The sequence below is a fragment of the Balaenoptera musculus genome, chromosome 15 (genome assembly GCF_009873245.2).
Source record: "Balaenoptera musculus isolate JJ_BM4_2016_0621 chromosome 15, mBalMus1.pri.v3, whole genome shotgun sequence".
Classification (NCBI taxonomy): domain Eukaryota; kingdom Metazoa; phylum Chordata; class Mammalia; order Artiodactyla; family Balaenopteridae; genus Balaenoptera; species Balaenoptera musculus.
This window is the reverse complement of record NC_045799.1, coordinates 72,524,220-72,544,711: the sequence shown is the minus strand read 5'-3', so window position 1 is coordinate 72,544,711 and position 20,492 is coordinate 72,524,220. Positions and strand designations below refer to the sequence as shown.

General features: G+C 56.0%; 2 protein-coding genes across 4 annotated transcripts; one reads left to right on the top strand and one right to left on the bottom strand.

The window, feature by feature from the left end:
- Nucleotides 1–18: 18 nt before the first annotated feature.
- On the bottom strand, nt 19–9,197 carry ZNF646 (zinc finger protein 646). The gene is made up of 3 exons (XM_036824282.1): nt 9,024–9,197; nt 2,434–7,859; nt 19–1,110 (listed from the first exon to the last, which is right to left on the bottom strand). Exons 2-3 carry the CDS (start codon nt 7,775–7,777, stop codon nt 989–991), a joined length of 5,466 nt encoding a protein of 1,821 aa, XP_036680177.1. The 5' UTR covers nt 7,778–7,859; nt 9,024–9,197; the 3' UTR covers nt 19–988.
- A 788-nt stretch (nt 9,198–9,985) lies between these two features.
- ZNF668 (zinc finger protein 668) lies at nt 9,986–19,044 on the top strand. Of its 3 annotated transcripts, XM_036824138.1 has the most exons (4): nt 9,997–10,083; nt 13,707–13,772; nt 15,903–16,571; nt 17,002–19,043. In XM_036824138.1, the coding sequence occupies exons 3-4, from the start codon at nt 15,925–15,927 to the stop codon at nt 18,212–18,214; spliced, it is 1,860 nt and encodes a 619-aa protein (XP_036680033.1). In that variant the 5' UTR covers nt 9,997–10,083; nt 13,707–13,772; nt 15,903–15,924; the 3' UTR covers nt 18,215–19,043. The 3 variants fall into 3 exon arrangements, with proteins under 3 accessions (XP_036680032.1, XP_036680033.1, XP_036680034.1); XM_036824137.1 differs by lacking the exon at nt 13,707–13,772 and having other exon boundaries at nt 9,986–10,083; nt 17,002–18,691; XM_036824139.1 differs by lacking the exons at nt 9,997–10,083; nt 13,707–13,772 and adding an exon at nt 10,797–10,983 and having other exon boundaries at nt 17,002–19,044.
- The last annotated feature ends 1,448 nt before the right edge of the window (nt 19,045–20,492 follow it).

The following is a 20,492-nucleotide window of genomic DNA, read 5'->3' as shown; positions in this document are numbered from 1 at the left end:
GGGGTGGAGCAGTGGACGGACCCATCTGGATTCAAATTCTGGCTCTTGTCACTGTTTGACTGGGAGAGCACGCCTCTCAACCTCTTCGGACCAAACTTTTCTCATCTGTCATGGGGGCTGAGGAGCGCCTCCTTCCTCTTCCTCTAAGGCAGGAAGGGAGGGAAGCTGTGAGGACGAGGCCAGCCCCACCCTCCTTCCTCTCCCTGACCGGCCAGCCAGCTGGTTGTTGACAGGTGGCTCTGGGACACTGCAGTCACAGTGAGGCAATTCCTGCGTCACTGCCCCTGCCCCTCTGCCATCCCCCATGACCCCGTCCCCCACTGGGGCAGGCCCGACAGCGCAATGGGCTCTGGGAAGGAGCCTGCCCCGACCGACAGCTGCCCCCGCTCCCCTCTGCAGGACAGGGAGACCTCCCCTGTGGATGCCCCCTCCACGTCCAGCTCTGCGGTCCAACGCAGGCATCCCCAGCTTTCCCTATTCGTCATCCCCTCAGATACAACCAGTACCAGCCATGTACTTTGAAATTTTCTTTTTTGGGGGGAGCAATTTTCCTGTATTTTTAAACTTAAATAAATTGTTACAAAATAGACTTTAGAAAATAAATTACAAATTGTAGTAAAAGGCTCCCCCCTTCCACAGGCAACATTCCCACCCATGGCTCTCTCTGAATCTGCCTCTCCCTAGTGTTGGAATCTGGCTGGTGAGGGTGGCCCGGCCGCAGAGCCTGGCACTGGGTTTCTTGCAGGGCTGGTCACAGGGAAGAGCATGGTGACAAAGGCAGGGGAAAGGAGGTCTTTCAAGGACAGGACGGGAGGAACATCTCACCCCCTCCATGGGAAAGAAGCCAGATCTGGGTCCTCTTTGCAGGAGGAGAGGAGAAGAGAGCTGGGGATGCCCAAACTACTCCTGAGCAAAACAAGGAGATCAAGCCTTTCCCTACAACCTGCCCTCCCCCTACCCCGTATTCTGATCTTTGGAAACTTGAAGTTCAGAGGGAGAAGCTGAGGTCTGCAGGCCACTGGGGTGAAGGGTCCAGGAGTGGGGTCGTGGGGGTGGGTGGAGGGGGCAATGACAAGTCCCCTCTGCCCGCCGCTGGTGCCTTTGGGGTTCCTGGGGAGAGAGAGACGAGGCGACTGAGGGCACAAACCCCACACAGCTTGTACCCCTCCCCCTCCCTAGCCCTGCAGGCCATTCCCCACAGCCCCTGCCCCCAAGGCCTGTGTGAGAACTCCCAATTATTTCCCCAGACCTGGTTCACTAGCTCCTCACTCATTCCCTTGGGGTCACGAGAAATCTTTTATCCTGAAAGCCATCTTATCAGCACTCTCAGGGGAATCTCACCACCCACCCTTCCTGCCCTGACAATCTCTGGTCAAGGGGCCCACCATCTCAGGGACACCCACTTTGGGGGCCACTAAATGGAAGGGGCCCTGGGAGAAGGGCTACGGATCCCTAGGGGAGGTGGAGAGCAAGCCCGGGACTTGCTGAGGGAACAGGCTCTCCCATTCCTCCGCAGCCTCGTCCTCCAGCAAGGCTGGGCGGAGGTGTCTTTCCCTGGAGATTCCCCTTGATGGAGGATGGGAAATAGGGGCTGATAACTGTTGTTGCTATAGCTGGGCCTGGCTTCAAAGAAACAATTATCTGTGACTCAGTCCTCCAATTAAAGGTGTGCCGGAGGGGAGGGGGGTGTGCAGGTGGAAAGGGTGGCTTGGTTGGATCCCAAAAAGGAAATGCGCAGCAGAGAAAGAAGAAGGTTGAATAAAGGGAAGGAGAAGAAACGTGGGCCAATACAGGTGGGAAAGGGCCAAGGGTCTAGTTTCCAAGAAAAGAGGAGGGGGAGCAGAGACAAGATTCGGGGAAACAGGGACAGGGAGCTGGATGCCAACTAATGACCCTGTTCCCCGACCAGGTCAGCATGGAAGCCACAGTCTGGGGGCGCCTCCCATGCCCCCTTCCTTTTTCCCTGGCTCCTTGCCTACTCTAGGGAAGGGCAGAACCTAGACCATCTTGTTCTCTGGAAATCATTACTTAACTGGCTGGATCAGGGGAGTTTCCAGATGCAGCAGCCAGGTGGTACCCAGCTACCTCCCCTCCCAAAACAAAAAGACCGTTCCTCTCTGGCTCCGGCCCAGCAGAGGAGCCCCGGCAGCTGCCTCTGCCCCTGACCACTCCCTACCACCCCCGACTACCCCAACCCACCAGGCTACCTATTCACCTTGGGGTAAGGTAGCCCCCAGGGGTTCAGATCTCAGCTACTCAAAAGGCAGCATCCGCAAACTAGCTTTCTCTACATCCCAGCCCTGGCCGCCTCCTGGAATCCACGTGATCCTCTCACTCCTTGCTCCCCTTGGGGCCAGTTTTTACCCTCCACTGTGTGCCCGCCTCCTCTGGGACCCTTCAGTCCTCTGCCCAAGCCCACTCATGCCCCCGTACCAGAGCTGGCCACTGCCCACTCCTCCTGGTGCTGCTGCTGGTGCTGCAGGAAGCTGATGCGGCGGCGGAAGTGGCGGGGACAGTGGGGGCAGGTGAAGGGCCCCTCCCGGGGTGCGTGGACCCGCCCGTGGCCCTCCAGCCGGGCAGCTGTCCGGAAGGCCTTGCCACAGACGCTGCAGCGGTGGCGCTTGGGGTCCGTGTGGGTCCTGCCGTGGTTCTTAAGGGACAGCAGGTTGGGTAGAAGTTTGGGGCAGAGGGAGCAGGGATACAGTCCAGTGGTGTGGGCCTTCTGGTGGTTCAGCAGGCTACCGGCATGGCGGTAGGAACGCCCACACTGGGCACAGTGGAAGGGCCGCTCCTCGTCCACAGCTGCTGCAGACCTGACGCCTTGGCCTCCATTAGCTCTCCCGGCATTCTCTCCTGGGGCCCTGGGGGGTTCTGATGGGGCCTTCCGGACTTGACCAGGGAGATCCAACTCATCCTCCACAGCCCCAGCTTTGGGACCTCTGGCCTCCATCTGGGGCGACACCTGACTGAGGCCCCTGGCATGAGTCTGCAGGTGGCTGGCGAGTTCATGGTGGGACCGAAAGCCCTTGCCACAGTCAGGGCAGGCAAAGGTCTGGGCAGCTATGTGGTTGTGGCTCTGGCTCTTGGTGGCCACAGGATTCAAGAACTCCTTGGAGCAGAGCAGGCAATAGTGACGGTCTGTCTTGTGGGTGTTGTGGTGTTTCAAGGGCCCTTCCGACTGGCAGGAGGTCTTGCCACAAGGGCTGCAGGAAAAGGAGTGGCTCTCCGGCTGAAGCTGAGGGCTGCTGTCTCCATTGTTCCAGCTATCCATGGGAATCAGACTAGGTCCATTGGGCTGGCTGTTGCCAAGGTGGCAAGGACTCCTGGGGACACTGTCCCCTGACTCGTCTTCCGGCTTGGTTGGTACGTGACCCCCAGGAACCCAATCTCCATCATGATTCACCGGTCCTCTGTCTCCTTGCCACCCATCTGCTTTCCCCGTGCCCCAGGACATTGGCTCTGTGCCTTCTAAACCTGCTGCCTTGAGGGGGCTCTGACTCTGCTCCGCTGGCCTCATGACTCCAGCCTCCAGCGGGGATACCGACTCAGTACCGCACCACCTGCCCTCTAGTCCCTGGTCGTCGACCAGGTTCCCCTCACCGCCCTCGGTGCCGTTTGGGCCTCCCTGACCCCCTCTGGCCTCCTCCTCATGCTCTCGCAGGTGCCGCTCCAGAGATCCCCGGCCAGGGAAGCCCCGGCCGCAGAGGGCGCAGCGCACAGCTGCCCGCCGGGACCGCCCAGCTCGGCGCCGCCGGCTCTCCGAGTGCAGCCTCTGGTGGTCCTTCAGGGCCATGCGGTTGGAGTAGGTCTTGGGGCAGGCGGGACAGCTATACTGGCCCGTCTCGTGGCTACGCCTGTGGTTCAGGAGGCTGCCGGCGTGGCGGTAGGTCCGCCCACACTGCCCACAGCGAAAGGGCCGATCTTCCCGGGGCAGCTTGCGGGAGCCCCCAGCTCCACCACGCTCCATGTGGACCCGCTGGTGGCTGGCCAGCTGCTTCCGCAGGCGGAAGGCCTTCCCACATTCGGCGCAGCGGAAACGCCGGGGATCCGCGTGGATGCGCCGGTGGTTCTTGAGGGACATGAGGTTTGAGAAGCCTTTGGAGCAGGCCTGGCAGCCAAAGTGGCCGGTCTGGTGGCTCTGCCGGTGATTGATGAGGCTGCCGGCGTGCTTGTAGGACCGGCCGCACACCTCGCAGCTGAAGGGCCGCTCGGAGCTGGCTTCGGTCTGGCAGCCCTTCTCCGCAGTCTCCAACCTCGGCTCCATTTCCTCCCCCTTCACAGTGGTCTCCTCCCAGGCCTCTTCCTTCACCCTCGCCACCTCCTCCAGGGGCTCCACTTTAAGTTCCTTCTGGAACTTCTCCACTTCTGCCTGCCCGAGGCCCTCCTCCGCCATGTTTTGGGGCTCACCGCTGCCTCCTGCCTCTGGAACGGGCCCCACCTGGGGCTCAGAGCCTTTGCAGCGCGGGTGGTTTCGCAGATGATTGCGATAGGCAGCCAGGTTGGGGTAGCAGCGGCAGCAGACGGGGCAGATGAAGTCACCGGTCTGGTGGATCTTGCGGTGGTTCACCAGGCTGCCCCCATGGCGATAGGTCTTGCCGCACTGGTTGCAGCGGAAGGGGCGGGGCTGGGTCTCCAGAGAACTTTCCCCACCCTGCATGCAAAGGCTGTCTGCAAGCGTGGCACCTACTCCCTCTCCAGACTTTGTGTCTCCACCCTCCTCAGAAAAAGAGGTCACCGTGCCCTCAAAGGTGCCATCTGCAACCATCCCCGTGGCATCACCTGACTCTCCCGGGTGATGAATGAAGCTGGGAACCTCGCCGTTGGTGTTCCCGGAACTCTGACTTTGATGGTGACGCTCCAGGCTGCCCAGGTCATCGTAGGTCTGACCGCAGCAGCCACAGATGTGCCCATACCCGGCGCCATCCAGCGCCTCCACCTCCCGCTGCAGCTGATTCAGCAGTTCTGCTTCCGAGAGCTGCAATGGGGGACTATGGGTGGAGGCTGCCCCTGCTGCTCCTTCCTCTTCCCCCTCCTCCTCTGAGCCCTCAGTCGTACCATAGGAGTCATGAGCCTGGCGCCGGTGACGCCTGTAGCCAGCCCGCCCAGGGAAGATCATGCCGCAGAGGCAGCAGAGGAAGGGCTGTGCGGAGGCTGCCTCCCCGGGCCCATGGCTCTGGAAGTGGCTGCGCAGGGCAGGCAAGGACTCAAACTCCTTCGGGCAGAGGGAGCACTGATAGATGCCCGGTGGGTGGCAGGGCCTGTGGCTCAGCAGGCCAGCGGAGTGGGGGAAAGAATGCCCACAGTCAGGACACGTGTGGGAGACCTCAGCCTGCCAGCCAGCAGCGGCTCTGGCAGAGTGGGAAGGGGAGCTGGGCTGGCCAGGGGCTGGTTTCTGGTCTTCCTCCACCCCAGGGAGGCCACCACAGAAGCGAGTCCCATTGCTCTCCTCATCGCCTGGGACGTCCAAGTTGTCAAGGAAACAGGCCTCCTTCCTTTCCAGTCCTTCCTCAGTGCCGCTGCTCTCTTTATCACCCTGGAAACAGGCCTCATCCCTCTCAAGCCCACATTTGTCCCTTTCAGCTGCAGCCTGCAAACAGCTCCCATCACTTTCCATGTTGCCTTCGGCTCCACTCAGACTTTGCCTTGAAAGGTCTTGGGGACGGCTCAGGCCCTCACCGTCTCCCACCAGCTCTGGGGCCCAGCTCCCGCCTGATGGGAGTTCGGCTTCTCCCCCACCGCCAGCACTGCCAGCCCGCCTCCGGTGCCGCCTGCTCCGCCGCCGACTGTGGCGGCGCATGTGGTTCTTCATGGCGGCCACGGTGTGGAAGCGCTTGGTGCAGGCCCCGCAACTGAAGTCTCCCGTCTGGTGGGTCTGCCGGTGGTTGATGAGGCTGCCTGAGTGGCGATAGCTCTTTCCACAGTCTCGGCAGGCAAACGCCCGAGGAGGTGACACCCTGGTCTCGGTCCTGCCGTTCTCCCCTTCCCCACGGCTCCGGCCGTGACGTTCAAGACTCTCAGGGTCTTCAAAGAGCATGCCACCCAGGCTACATATCTGTGGCGCGGTCCTATCTGCTGCTGGCGGGACATCGGTGGTCCCCTCTTCACGTCTGCACCCAGGTCCCTGATCTGAATGGGGGGCTGCCTCTGCTCCCACTGGGTCAGCTGGGAGCTCCAATTTGCGGCGGCCGAGGGGACCCTCGGCCCCTGGGCCTGTGCTGCGGCGAGCAGCCTTGCAGTGTACCCGCACGTGGTTGCGCAGGGCCATGAGGTTGGGGTACTTGCGGGGACAGAGTGAGCACTGGTACTCTCCTGTCCGATGGCTATGGCGGTGGTTCACCAGGCTCCCCCGGTGCCGGTAAGCCCGACCACACTCATTGCACTTATAGGGGCGGTGGTCCAGGGTGGCGGCGGGGACCTCCTTCTCTTTGTGGGTGGTCTCAGCCAGCGGCAGGGGAGCTGGCAGTACTGATGGCTGCCCATCCTCCCCGGCTCCTTGCCGGGGTCTGTGATGTGCCCGCACGTGGTTTTTGAGGGCAGCTGCGTTGAACAGCTGCTTGGAACAGATGGAGCAGGGGTAGACACCTGTCTGGTGGCTCTTGCGATGGTTGATGAGGCTCCCAGCATGGCGGTAGGTACGGCCACAGTCCCCACAGTGGAATGGCCGGTACTCCTCCAGGCTGCTATCTTCCAGCTCCCCAGAGGTGCTCAGCTCCCCAGAGCCATTCAGCATCTGTGTACCAGGGAGCTGTTCCCGGCTGCTCTCGTCTGCGTGCCCATTGGTGGTGGGCATCCCTTTCTCTTCCCACAGCCCCTCCTGACTTTCACCCTCATGGGATTGCTGATGTTCCAGCAGCTCTCGGGGGAGCCGGAAGGCGCGGGGGCAGTGGGGACACTGGTAAGGCCGATACTGGGCATGGAGTCGGGAGTGATTCTTCAGAGCCATGAGGTTAGAGAACTCCTTGAAGCAGATGGCACAAGGGTAGATGCCCAGGGTGTGGCTCTGGCGGTGGTTGGTGAGGCTCCCGGCATGCTTGTAGGTCTTGCCACATTGACTGCATTTGTACCGCCGCTCATCCTCAGCAGGAGGGGACTGGGCGGGCTCCTCGCCCGCTGTGAAATTCACTACTGATTCAGCCAAATACTGTTCCAAATTGCTAAGGAGACTGCTGGCCGGGGTGGGGAGCGGTGGGTCTCCGGCAGAGTTGGTGGTGGGCCCCCAGCCCTCTGTGCCCTCCTCAGGATCTGGCTGGCTTTCCCAGCCTTCTCTTTGTCTGGTGGGTGGATCTTCCCAAGTGCCCAGAGCTGCCCTAGAGTCTGGCCCAGATTCACAGCCAGATGTCTCTTCAGTATGTTTCTTCTGGTTTTCCCAGCCTTCCCCAGGGCCAAGCCTCTGGCCCCAGGAGTCAGTGGACACTGTCTCCCCCTGGAGGCATGGAGTGGCTTCCTTGGGGCGCGGAGGCCTGCGCCGCCGGCGGCCTTCAGGAGCATGAGTCCTCATGTGGCTCTTGAGGGCCATGGGATTGGTGAAGTCCTTGCCACAGGTGGTACAGGGGAAAAGGCCAGTCTCGTGGGTCCGGCGGTGGTTGACCAGGCTCCCTGGGTGACGATAGCCCCGCCCACACTGCTGACAGCGGTAGGGCCGAGGGATGCTGTCAGCCTCCTCACTGTCCTGGTTGGAAGATGGATGGAGCAGTTCTCGGTGCCGTGACAGTTCTGGGAGGCTAGGAAAGTGGCGCTGACAGTCAGAGCAGCTGAGTGAGGTGGGCGTGTCCTCCATGGGGCAGTGTGGCAGAAACCTGAAGGTTCAGGAAGAGCAGGCAGGTGGCAGCAGCATCTTCCTCTGGTGGAGGGTCCAAGGCCTAGGAACAGGGGGCAGTGGTCAGAAGGAAGGCCTGAATTAACTTTGCCTCTTAGTTCCATGAGCAACAAGTTCACCAGAGGGCACACATGGGTTCCCCAAGCAGCAATGCCCAGAGACCTGCTCTCTACTGGATCTATTCTGGAAGCACCATCATCTAATACTTCCCTGCATACAAGCTCCCCAAACATGGGAGCTCCTCTAGGCCTGACTCATCTCTGGAGGTATAGATAAGGAAACTGACGTCTAAAGGAATGCAACCTACCTCTGATCACAAACCTATTATTCTGTCTTCAGACCAAATCCCAAAAGCCTTACTGTCCCTAACCATCTGCTCTCTATAAATCTGAAACAACCTATCTTCTGCGACATCTTAAAAGGAAACCTGTACCTCTCCTAGAACCTTCTATAAGGTAAGTCCAATCCTCCCTCCTTCACCCCTCAGCTGAACAGAGTAGCCTAGAGGCATGGAAGAAGCAGCCTCTTTCTTCAGTTGACAGCCTAGGACCTGAGAGGTGAGGTTAGAGGCCCCCTTCAGAGAAAGGGCTGGCTTGTTCCCCCACCTGCCCTATTCCTTTCAGGGTCACAAAGTCACCTTTCTGAAAGACTCTCTTGGGTTCCCCGGATTCCAAACGATCTTCCATCTTGGAAATTTCGTCTCCTTTCTGGTTCTTCACCCTCTACCTTTTTCTTTCCTACGCCTCTCCATCCCTTCTCATTTTTTCTTCTATCTTCTCTCATAATACTGATGACAACAGCAACACGTGCTACCTAAGCATTACCGTGTGTCAGGCACTGTGCTAAGTAAAGAATATTCGTTATGTCACTTAGTCCTCACAACACACTGCAGTGCCTCTGTTATCCCAGTTTACACACGAGCCAGCCCGTTTGACTCGGACAATCTTCTTTCCAAAGCCCTTGCTCTCTCCATGGCAGGCCCCCATGCCTCCTACATCACCTTGGCCTTCTCTGACTCTGACTCTTCACTCCCTTGGGACCCCAATACAACTCCTATCTCCGACTCTAAACCCCCTTACTGAACCTGCTCCCAGAATTCTCACTTCACAAAGCCCCTTCGCTCAAGAGTCGCCCCTCCTAATCAACCACCAATAAGGTCCTCTTGCCTCGCTCATCTCCTCGACCAGTTTTCTCTTAGGACCCCTACCTCACACCGGTGGCCCCTTCTCGTTCCCGCCGCGGGTGCGTCCGTTGGGGACCGCGAACGGGAGTGCGCCTGCGCACTGGGACCCTCACCCTAACTGCAGCCGCGCGCCCCAAGGGGTGGTTGTGGAGGGGCTCTCGAGCTCCCACACACGCACACTCTGCCAGGGCTCCTGGGCGGTGGGAGGTGAGGGAAAGAGGGAAAAGAGAGGGGGAGAAGGAAGGATGCAGAGGAAAGAGGGCGCAGCTGGCACGAGCCAGCAGTCTACCCGAGCTCCGCGGACACTTCCTATTGTTACTAGGAAACAGGAAGTGTCCTAGCCGCAAAAGCTTCCCCGCGAAACTTCCGCCTTAAAAATGCTTCTGTCCCGCCTCCAAGCAGTGGTTCTACACAGACACATTTCCGGTGCTAGATGAGAAGCAGCTAACGCGCAACTCTGACCCCGCCCACGTAGGTCAAAGAGCTGTGTCGTTCTGCACTAACCTTAGCCACACTTCCGGGAAGAGCCGCTAAAATCCTTCCGGTGCATATTGGCTGAGCGCAGAAGAGGATAAAAAGGGTTCTGCAGCCCTGGCCTCAGTATTTTGGCGACACTTTTCCTGGGGCTTCTTGTAAAACTTCTAAAGACAGATGAAGGGAGCGCCATTTACTCCTTGCTATTAAGGGAAATGTTGTGGAATATAAGCGGATTTAGGTACTACAAATCTTGGGCATGGCCTTTCTGTCCTCCCACCTTCTAGTTCACGGTGATCTATCCCCAGGCTAGCAATAGCCGGTGCATCCCGTAAACCTATTCCGGTGTCCTCTGTCATTAGCACCCACAGAGACCCCCTGCAAGGTGTTTCTCCGCCACCTTCGGCTGAGGATGCTCGGATAAACTTCGCCTTCCTCCCTAGCGGGAAAAGCTCCCTTCCACTTCCGCTCGCCGGCCCCGCCTCCCGTCCCTCCCCCTCCCCCCCCCACAAGCTGGGTCCTAGCGCCTGCCGCTCCCTGGCTGTGTCCCGGGCTCCGTCGGTGAGAGGAGCTGCCGTTGACGCCACGGAGCCAGCCCCAGTCTGTTCAGGTAGGAAATGCCGGCGGGAAGCCGCAGGGACTCCCGGGCAGTCCCACTGCGGACGCAATCCGAACGGGCCTCAGTTTCCCTGTGGGTGCAGAGGGCAGATAGGGTTGGCCTGGCGCGGGAGGGGCGGGAGGAGTGCGGCCCCGGGAGGGCGCGGGCGGGCGGGCTCTGGGCCCAGTGGGTCCTAGAACCCGCCGGCTGTCCCGGCGGACCGGCTGCAGCAGACGCCTGGGCTCGGGCGGCACGGCTGCCCGCCTTGCGCCGTGCGCGCACGAGGGTCCTAGAGCCCGCCATGTTGCAGGCTTTTGTCCCAGGCGTGCGGCCCGTCAAGCACGGTCCCCGGCGCCGGCGTTCCCCCTCCCCAGTCGAGGTCCTGGCCGCCCCTCCCGCGGTCCTAGAGAACGCCATCTTGCCGGCCTTTGTCCAAAGTATGGCCTTCGGTCCATTCATTTGTTCATTCTGTCATCCTTCGTTCACTCCTTCTTGCCACGTTCTCCGGTGCCACGTTTTCCCAGGGCTTTTCCTGAGAAGAGGCAGCCCAGGGCCCTGCCCTGCGGGTCTGTCTGTCTGCTGGGGGTTCCGACACGTAGACAGTTGCAGGGAGCGAGAATGCGCAAGGCTTCCGCAGCTCTCGGCTCTAACGACCTTAAAACTCCCACATGCCTCAGAGACCTCATTTTACTGATGAGAAAACTGAGGCCCAGAGAGCCATGGCGCTCTTACCTCTATAGTCTATTAAGTATTCCTGAGGGCACTGGGGAAGCAGGTATTTGAAGGATGCAAAAGAGTTTTCCCACGGGAGGAGGCAGAGGGAACTGCATATGGAGATGTATTTGGTGGTGAAGTTTGAGAATTGTGGCTGGAGCTAAGGTCGCTGTCGGGAGGGGCACACTGCCCCTGGAGGTGAGGCTGGAAAAGTGGGTTGGGATTAGGTTGTGGACTGACCAGATTGGACGCCTAGGAGATGATTAGTTCTTATCTCTGCATGGTTCACAGTTCCCCATCTGCCGTCTCACCGGATCTCTCATGGCCTGTGAGGCCTATTGGTAACTACTTGTTTAGAGGTGGGGAGACTGAGGTGCAGAGAGGATAAAAAGTGGCTCTTCACCTCATCACTGCCCGCAGGGTTCTAAACTCTGGGAATTAAATCTCTGCATCCCTGGCATTTAGAGCCTGTTCATGCAGCAGGACGTCCCCCGCCCCCTAAATTCAGTAGTAAACAAAGACAAAGACAAGCCTCCCTCACCAGAGCAATGAATCCACTGTGGGATACTAGGGGCGATATATGGACCCTGTGAACTTGGAAAAGCAGAGAAATTCAGTTACTAAATAGTTGTTGACCGACATTCTTCTAAACTCCTACTATGGAGGAGGCAGAGGCTATAGACCTGGGTTCAAATACCGCCTCGGAGGTTGATTTGTTCAGTTTGTTTTGGGCACCAAGCATGGTTCTATGCGTAGAGGATACAGAATAATAAAGGTTCCTGGCTCTTTGCCAGCCTAGACTCTCAAGCTGGAGACAGAGAATTAACAACTGAACCATAAAATGTATAAGTGCTAGCAAAGCAATAAGCAGGGGACAGAGGGCAGAAGTTTGGGAGGCAGACCACCTGGCTTTGAGTATTGGCTGTGACTGTGACTAGTTTCTTCACTTCTGTGTGCCTCAGTATCCTTGTCTGAAAAATGGGGGGAAAATAATACTATTTAACTTAGTCTGTTTGGGCTACCATAACAACAACAACAGAAAACCATAACAGACTGGGGGGCACAACAGAAATTTATTTCTCACCGTTCTGGAGGTTGAGGTGTCCAAGATCAAGGTGCTGGCCAATTCAGTTCCTGGTGAAGGCTCCTTTCTTGGATCGTATGTGGACACCTTCTGTCTAAGTTCTCACATGGCCTTCCTTGCTTCCATGCATGCGCACATTCATCCATAACAAACTCCTAGGCCGTCGTGAGGCTTAGCTTGAGTAGTACACATAAAATGCTTAGAATGATACCTGGCCCATGGTAAATTTGCAAGGAATGTTACCCAGATGAGCAACATGAAGGAAATTAAACAGGAGGGGGATAGAGAGTGATTAGCAGGGGTGCAGATAGCATTAAGAAAGGTGGTCAGGAAAGCCCTCTTTAAGGAGGTGACAGGGAGCTGAGACCCAAATGGAATCAAAGAGATAGCTACACAAAGACCCTCGGAAATAATGTTTCTAGCAGAGGAAACTACTAGTGCAAAGTCCCTGAGATGGGAAGGAATTTAAGTCTTTGAGGAGATAAAGGGGGAGCCTGTGTGGGTAGAGCCTAGTGAGCCCAGGGGAGAGGAGTGGGAGATGGGATAGGCAGGAGTTAGATAGTTCAGGGCCTTGCTTGCCATGGAAAAGATATTGGTCTTTGTCCTGGGAGCAGTGGAAAGTCTCATGATTTGGCTAATAAACCTTAAGTAAATGAAGACTGGTAGAGAAAGAGCCCAGCCCAGGGACCTGAAGACTCGTGTTTGAGTCTGGGCTCCTTGACTAGCTATGTGTCCTTATGTGTAAGTTTTTTCCCTTACGGGGGCCTTAATCTCCACATCTGAAAAAGAGGTGTATTAAAAATGCCTCTCTCCTAGAAGCTTCTGAAAACCTAAGGTTCTTAAATGAGTGTTAGTTGGAATGACCCAGAAAGCATGTTTAGAATAGATTTCTGAGTCCTACCCCATGCTCCCTGCATGATTATTTTCCTGCAGCGAGTTCACAGAATCACTCTAGGGAGTGGTGGGTGGAAGAGTCCTCCGTGAACAGGGAAGTGAAGAGCTGATGATGGGTTTTTTGTTTTTTTTTTTTTACTTATTTTTTTGGTTGCACTGGGTCTTCGTTGTGGCGTGCAGGCTTCTCTAGTTGTGATACGCGGGCTTAGTTGCCCCGTGGCATGTGGGATCTTACTTCCTCGACTAGGAATCAAACCCACGTCCCCTGCTTTGGAAGGCGGATTCTTAACCACTGGACCACCAGGGAATTCCCAATGCAGGGGTTTTAGACAGGGGCCTAGCCTACCTGACCCTTCGTTCTTTATAGAGCTTGTGCCTGGCACACCCCTACTATTTCCCCTGGGAAGTGCCTTAGGAGGAGGGATTTACCCCTCCAGCTACCTGGTTTCTGGCTCACAGATGGGAAGACTGAGGCCCAGAGCTTGGAACCCACGGGTCCAGCCCTCTGAGAGGGAAACAGAAACATAAAGGGTGCTGGCTCTGGTCTCCAGGGACTTCTACAGGAATGAGAGGAGACCAAGGTATAACCTGAGCTCAGGGTTCTGGTCGTCGTGGGGCTGGCCCAGGTAGCAGATAAGTCTGGGAGGGCCCAACTACTCAAGGTGAATTAAACACCTGGATTCAAGTTTCAGCTGCATGAGTTACTAGGTATGTGACCATGGGTTAATCACTAACCTTCTCAGAACCTCAGTTTATTCATCTGTAAAATGAGGACAATAATCCCTATCTCAGGAAGCTATGAGAGAATTAAATAAGGTTGCACACTCAGCAAGGTGTCTGGCTCTGAGAAGATTCAGTAATTGAGGGGAGTAATTATTCTTATCTCATTCAGCCCTCGCCCAACCCTGTGAGGTAAGTAGTGTTATTACCTCCCTTTTTTCAGATGAGAAAACTGAGGTCCTACGGCATGAAGTAAATTGCACAAGGTCACAGCTAGGAAGTGAGGAAGGTAAGATTCGAAGCCACGCAGTTTGGCTTCGGAGACTGCACTTAACGACAATGCTAAATTGTTTCTCTGGGCCTCAGTTCCCTTATCTGTGAAAGGGGGTAATAACAGAACTTTTTTCATGGTGCTGACATGAAGTGCAAGTAAGTTAATACATGTAAAAAGGTTAGGATGTTGCCTATTGTTTAGCAGGTGCTCGGTAAATGTGAGCTATCATTTTGTTTTTTAAAATATTTATTTATTTATTTATTTATTTATTTGGTTGCATCAGGTCTTAGTTGTGGCAGGCGGGCTCCTTAGTTGTGGCATGCGAACTCTAAGTTGCGGCGTGCATGTGGGATCTAGTTCCTTGACCAGGGATGGAACCCGTGCCCCCTGCGTTGGGAGCACGGAGTCTTATCCACTGAGCCACCAGGGAAGTCGCAGGCTGTCATTTTTATTAAGGAGAAACTTGATGAGACTGTCCAGAGATGATCTGGAAAGGAGGTAGTGAGGGCCTCATCCAAGGATAGGCAGATTCCCTAGAAACCGTAGGCAGATTCCCTAGAAACCGTAGGCAGAATTCAAGCCCTGGGGAAGGCTGGGCCTCAAGCCCTTTAACTCACCTTCCAGCCCTAGGATTTAGTTCGAAAAGTGAAAAATCCAAGCTGAGGGTGGAACAGAGCTGTGTGGGATGTAGGCCAGAAACCAAAGGGGAGATGCAGGAAGACCTTCCTTTGGGAAGTAAGGCTCAAAGGAAGGATTGGTAGGATTTATAACAGCCAGGAAGGACCTGGGAACTTGCATGGTGTGATGGAAGCCATGAAAAATTCTTGAGCAGGGGACAGAGCATCACATGGTACCTTAGGGAGAAGACTCCGGCTGCCTGTGCACACTAGATTGTGTGTGTAGGGGTGGGAGACTGAGGCAGGGCCACCAGGCAGAAGGGTGCTGATTCTAAAGATGCAGCCCTTGCCAATCACCCGGGGACTCCTGCATCCTCCCTGGGTCATAACTTAGAAGACACCAACCCCTGAGGTATACAGATGATGAAACAGGCCTAGAAAGGAGTGCTAGAATCCAAACCTCCTACCTCCCAGCCCATCTTTTGGACACACCTGGCTCCCCTCCCCTCTCTATAACATTGTCCTTCCCCCCACCCTGGCTGCCCCAGCAGCTGCTGCACCTTAAGTGGATCTGCTGTAATCCTCTTCCCTTCATCCTCCAGGGAGGATGAGCTGGTGTTAAGACTAATGCAGCTGTTAATCCTATTTCCTCCCAGCCATGATCTGCAGGAGCAGCTGGGTGGAGGCTGTCTGGGCTCTGAACGGAGAAGGAAGGGGCCATAGCTAGAGTGGGTGTCCCAGGAGGCCAGGCCAGAGCAGATACATTGAGTATGAGACAGAGACTTCTAACTTCTGCTAGCAATGGCTCAAGCTGCTTTGAGAGTAATTGAGCTTCCCATTACCAGAGTTATGGGAGCAAGAACCTAAGACCCATTCCAGAGCAGAGGGTGGACCAGGATTCCTATCCGGGGTGGAGTACCTTACAGCTGTGCCAGGCCAGAATTCTGTGTGAACAGTTGCTGCCTCTGCAAGCTAACCAACCAGAGGGGAAAGACAAAATACATACGCTGGGGACCTATCCCTTCCAGACAGATGGTGCCAATCACCACATTTAGCCCACTGGCTCTGCCTTCTTCTGGCCCTACCTCTGTCTTTCCTGAGCACTTGGAGACCTTCAGGCCAGACCCACATCTAGGTGGCCTCCGTGTCTGCAGCCTTGCACATGTCTTGAATTCTGAGCTATAGAAGGAAGATGGTGAGATGGACAGAGCCTGGGCCTTCTGGGAATGCCACAGGGTTTGGAGAAGCCCAGAGGCTGGGGAGGGAAGTGCAGGTGGGCATTTCGATGATCCCGGCCTCCTCTCTTAGTTCCTCTGAGGTCACCTGGTCCAGCTCCTTTCATCAGTGAACAGACCAGAGAGGAAACTTGAGTGCAGAGAGACAGGAATGTTTGCGAGGAAGGATGTGCATCCTGGGTGGGAAATGCAGATAAGACAGAGTTCCTCTGAGGCCTCAGAGGGCTTTGGTGAGGAGACAGGCCTTGGAGAATTGGAAAGGGGTGTGGCTTCTAACTTTGCCTCTCTTGCAGAGAAGCCCCGCCCATCCAGGCCATGGAGGTAGAGTCTTCGGAGGAGAGGTCCCCAGCCCCAGGCTACAAGCGCTCTGGCCGCCGCTATAAGTGCCTGTCCTGTACCAAGACGTTTCCAAATGCACCCCGGGCAGCACGCCATGCTGCCACACATGGGCCTGCAGACTGCACAGAGGAGGTGGCCGAGGCAAAGCTGAAGCCAGAGACAGACCCCAAAGCGGAGGATGCCAGCGGGGACAAGGTGTCAGGTGCAGCGGCGAAGCCTCGGCCGTATGCGTGCCCGCTGTGCCCCAAGGCCTACAAAACGGCACCAGAGCTACGCAGTCACGGGCGCAGCCACACGGGCGAGAAGCCCTTCCCTTGCCCTGAGTGCGGTCGCCGCTTCATGCAGCCCGTGTGCCTGCGCGTGCACCTGGCCTCGCACGCCGGCGAGTTGCCTTTCCGCTGCGCGCACTGCCCCAAGGCCTATGGCGCGCTCTCCAAGCTCAAGATCCACCAGCGCGGTCACACCGGCGAGAGGCCCTACGCCTGCACCGACTGTGGCAAGAGCTTCGCTGACCCCTCGGTGTTCCGCAAGCACCGGCGCACGCACGCAGGCCTGCGGCCCTACAGCTGCGAGCGCTGCGGCAAGGCCTACGCGGAACTCAAGGACCTCCGCAACCACGAGCGGTGAGGGCGCTGGGCTGGGTGGGGGGCGGCTGAAGGGGTTGGGAAGAGCGCACCAATAGCGTGAAGGCGTTGAGTCCCAAAGATCGGAAGGAACCAATGGGAAAGTGAGTGAGGCAGAGCTATGGGGGCGGAGGGTGGAACTGGGGTCTGATAGGCCTGGGTTCCTGGACTAGGAAAGGGGCGGGGCTTGAAGTTGGGCTGCTGCCCAGGAGGTGCGAGTGGGGGCCGGGTCTGTTGAGTGCAGAGATGGATCTAGAACACCTAGACACCCAGCCTGAAGGTTTCTTACTCTGAGGTACAGACCTGTGGCCCTTAGGGGATTGGGCCAAGGCCCCAGCGATGTTAGGGGGCCCTAACGTACAGTGCAGACAGGCGGCCGGGGTCGGGCGATGGGCTGCCACCTTCACTCCGGCCCTCTGCACTCCCACAGGTCCCACACCGGCGAGCGCCCCTTCCTCTGCTCAGAGTGCGGGAAGAGCTTCTCCCGCTCGTCCTCGCTCACGTGCCACCAGCGCATCCATGCAGCGCAAAAGCCCTACCGCTGCCCAGCCTGTGGCAAGGGCTTCACGCAGCTCAGCTCCTACCAGAGCCATGAGCGCACGCACTCTGGCGAGAAGCCCTTCCTTTGCCCCCGCTGCGGCCGCATGTTCTCCGACCCCTCGAGCTTCCGGCGCCACCAGCGGGCGCACGAGGGTGTGAAGCCCTACCGCTGCGAGAAGTGCGGCAAGGACTTCCGGCAGCCGGCCGACCTGGCCATGCATCGGCGGGTGCACACGGGCGACCGGCCGTTCAAGTGCCTGCAGTGTGACAAGACGTTCGTGGCGTCCTGGGACCTCAAGCGGCACGCGCTGGTGCACTCCGGCCAGCGGCCCTTCCGCTGCGAGGAGTGCGGGCGAGCCTTCGCCGAGCGAGCCAGTCTCACTAAGCATAGCCGGGTGCACTCGGGTGAGCGCCCCTTCCACTGCAACGCCTGCGGAAAGTCCTTCGTGGTCTCGTCAAGCCTGAGGAAGCACGAGCGGACCCATCGCAGTAGCGAGGCCGCAGGGCCTCCCCCGCAGCAGGAGCTGGTAGTGGGGCTGGCGCTGCCGGTCAGTGTGGCAGGCGAGGGCTCAGCGGCCCCGGCAGCAGGGGCGGGGCTCGGGGACCCTGCAGCAGGGCTGCTGGGGCTGCCCCCGGAATCGGGTGGTGTGATGGCCACCCAGTGGCAAGTGGTGGGCATGACCGTGGAGCACGTGGAGTGCCAAGATGCTGGGGTTGGGGAGGCTCCTGGTCCCTTGGGGGGGGCAGGCGAAGTGGGGGGTGAGGAGGTGGACGAGAAACCACCACAGTTTGTATGCCGGGAGTGCAAGGAGACGTTCTCCACGCTGACGTTGCTGCGACGGCACGAGCGCTCACACCCAGAGCTCCGGCCCTTCCCCTGCACCCAGTGCGGCAAGAGCTTCTCAGACCGGGCTGGGCTGCGCAAGCACAGTCGCACCCACAGCTCTGTGCGCCCCTACACCTGCCCCCACTGCCCCAAGGCCTTCTTGAGTGCCAGCGACCTGCGCAAGCACGAACGCACCCACCCTGTGCCCATCGGGACCCCCACGCCCCTCGAGCCCCTCGTGGCTTTGCTAGGAATGCCTGAAGAGGGCCCAGCCTGAGGCCCAGGCCCCCTCCGCCACACTCCCGGGAGCTCCGCCCCTACAGGGTGCTTCCTGAACCTCCCTTTGCCTCAGCTCACTCTTAGACTACAGATCCATTCCTTCGCCCCAGGCAGCTAGCTCACCTTCCTGACAAAGAGCTGGGGACAGTGGAGGCTGGCAGCAGCCTGCGAGAGACGCGGCTCCCTCTGAGCAGCACTCGTGAAAGCATTCACTTTGACACTGGGTTGTCTTCTGTGTTCTGGTCGGGGGGACGTAATGGGAGTTTGGGCATTAGATGAGGTTCCGTGGAGATCCCTGGATTGACGGATTAGAAACTAGAAGGGTCTTTGGGTGCACTGTTTTCTCTAAATATGTTTCAGAATGTCTTGTGACAGAGGGTTCCGTGGTCAAGTAAGTACAGGAAATTCCTGTACCCTTCTTGGGAATTCTTGGTGATCAAAGTATATTAAAGTCATCGATAAGTCCTGCAATGAACAAATCTATTTCGCTTTGTTTAGCCCACACTTACTTGACCTGTTACTGAGTAGCTCTACTTCTGTCTTTTTGCAGAGAATAAACTGAGGCCCAAAGCTAGTATATTTCCCATAAATTGCAATAACAAATTAGAAAATATACTTGGGGTCCCATTCACAATAACAACAAAACCCATAAACTACAAAGGAGTAAACCTCACAAAAAACATGCAAACCCTGTATGAAGAAAATGGTATCTCTGTCCTGAAGGATATAAGACCTAACTAAATGGAGGTATACCATGTACCTGAGTGGAAAGATATTATTAAAAGATGTTGCTTCTCCAGTTTAATCCTTAAGTTCATTGCCATCCAAAAGAATTTTTTAACAAAACTTGAAAATCCTAAATTCCTGTGCAATATATATATTTAAAAACAGTGGAGGGGACTTCCCTGGTGGTCCAATGGTTAAGACTCCGTGCTCCCAATGCAGGGGGCCCGGGTTCGATCCTTGGTCAGGGAACTAGATCCCATATGCCGCAGCTAAGAGCCCGCATGCCACAATGAAGATCCTGCATGCCGCAGCTAAGACCCAGCACAGCCAAATACATAAATAAATAAATATTTTTAAAAAAACAACAGTGAAGCTGTCAGGACTTCCCTGGCGGTCCAGTGGTTAAGACTCCGTGCTTCCACTGCAGGGGGCAAGGGTTCCATCCTTGGTCAGGGAACTAAGATCCTGCATGCTGTGCTGGCCAAAAAAAAAAACAAAAAAAAACAGTGGAAGTGATGTATTTGACACGCTAGATAATCAAACACCAAAGCACTGGAATAAAAACAGGAAATTACTGACACAAGAATAAATTAGTTAATAGAGTGGGGGAGAGGGTTCAAAAGCAGCCCTGACTATTTCTGGGAATGTAGTTTATGATAAATATGATTATTCAAATCGGGAAAAATGTAGGCTGTTAAATAACTTGACAGTTATAGCCATACTCTGGAAGGCTACATAACTTTTAAAGTAATTTTTCAAAGACCAAAAATGGAAAAACAAAAACGAGGTGCCACATTTAGTGTAAATTGGGAAGATGATTTGATGTTTATCAAAAGTTAAATACTTCATGATGTATGTAATCATTATGCTGTATGCCTTCAACATACAGTGCTGTATGTCATGTCTCAATAAAACTGGAAGAGGGGGGAAAAAAGCAAACAAACACATTTAAAAAAAAAAAAGGTTAAATGCATACACTCTCAGCAAGTACACCTCAAAGAATTTACATCACAGATTTCTTTTTCCAGTTCTGTGGCAAAACTGAAGATGAAAGATTGTTCGGTGCCGCAAAATCTGTGATAACTGGGAACACCCTATATGACCATTAGCAAAGGACTAACTAAGGCCGCCTTAAGATATATTATGCAACAGTTTTTTTAAAAATGAGGCTTATCAGTAGTGGGAAGCAGCAGCACAGCACAGGGAGATCAGCTCGGTGCTTTGTGACCACCTAGAGGGGTGGGATAGGGAGGGTGGGAGGGAGACACAAGAGGGAGGAGATATGGGGATATATGTATATGTATAGCTGATTCACTTTGTTATAAGGCAGAAACAAACACACCACTGTAAACCAATAAAGATGTTAAAAAAAAAAAAGCCAAGAGAAAGAAAAACACAAAACTAAAAAAAAAAAAAAAAAAAAAAAAAAAATGAGGCTTATCAGGACTTCCCTGGTGGCACAGTGGTTAAGAATACGCCTGCCAATGCAGGGGACACAGGTTTGAGCCCTGGTCCGGGAAGATCCCACATGCTGCGGAGCAACTAAGCCT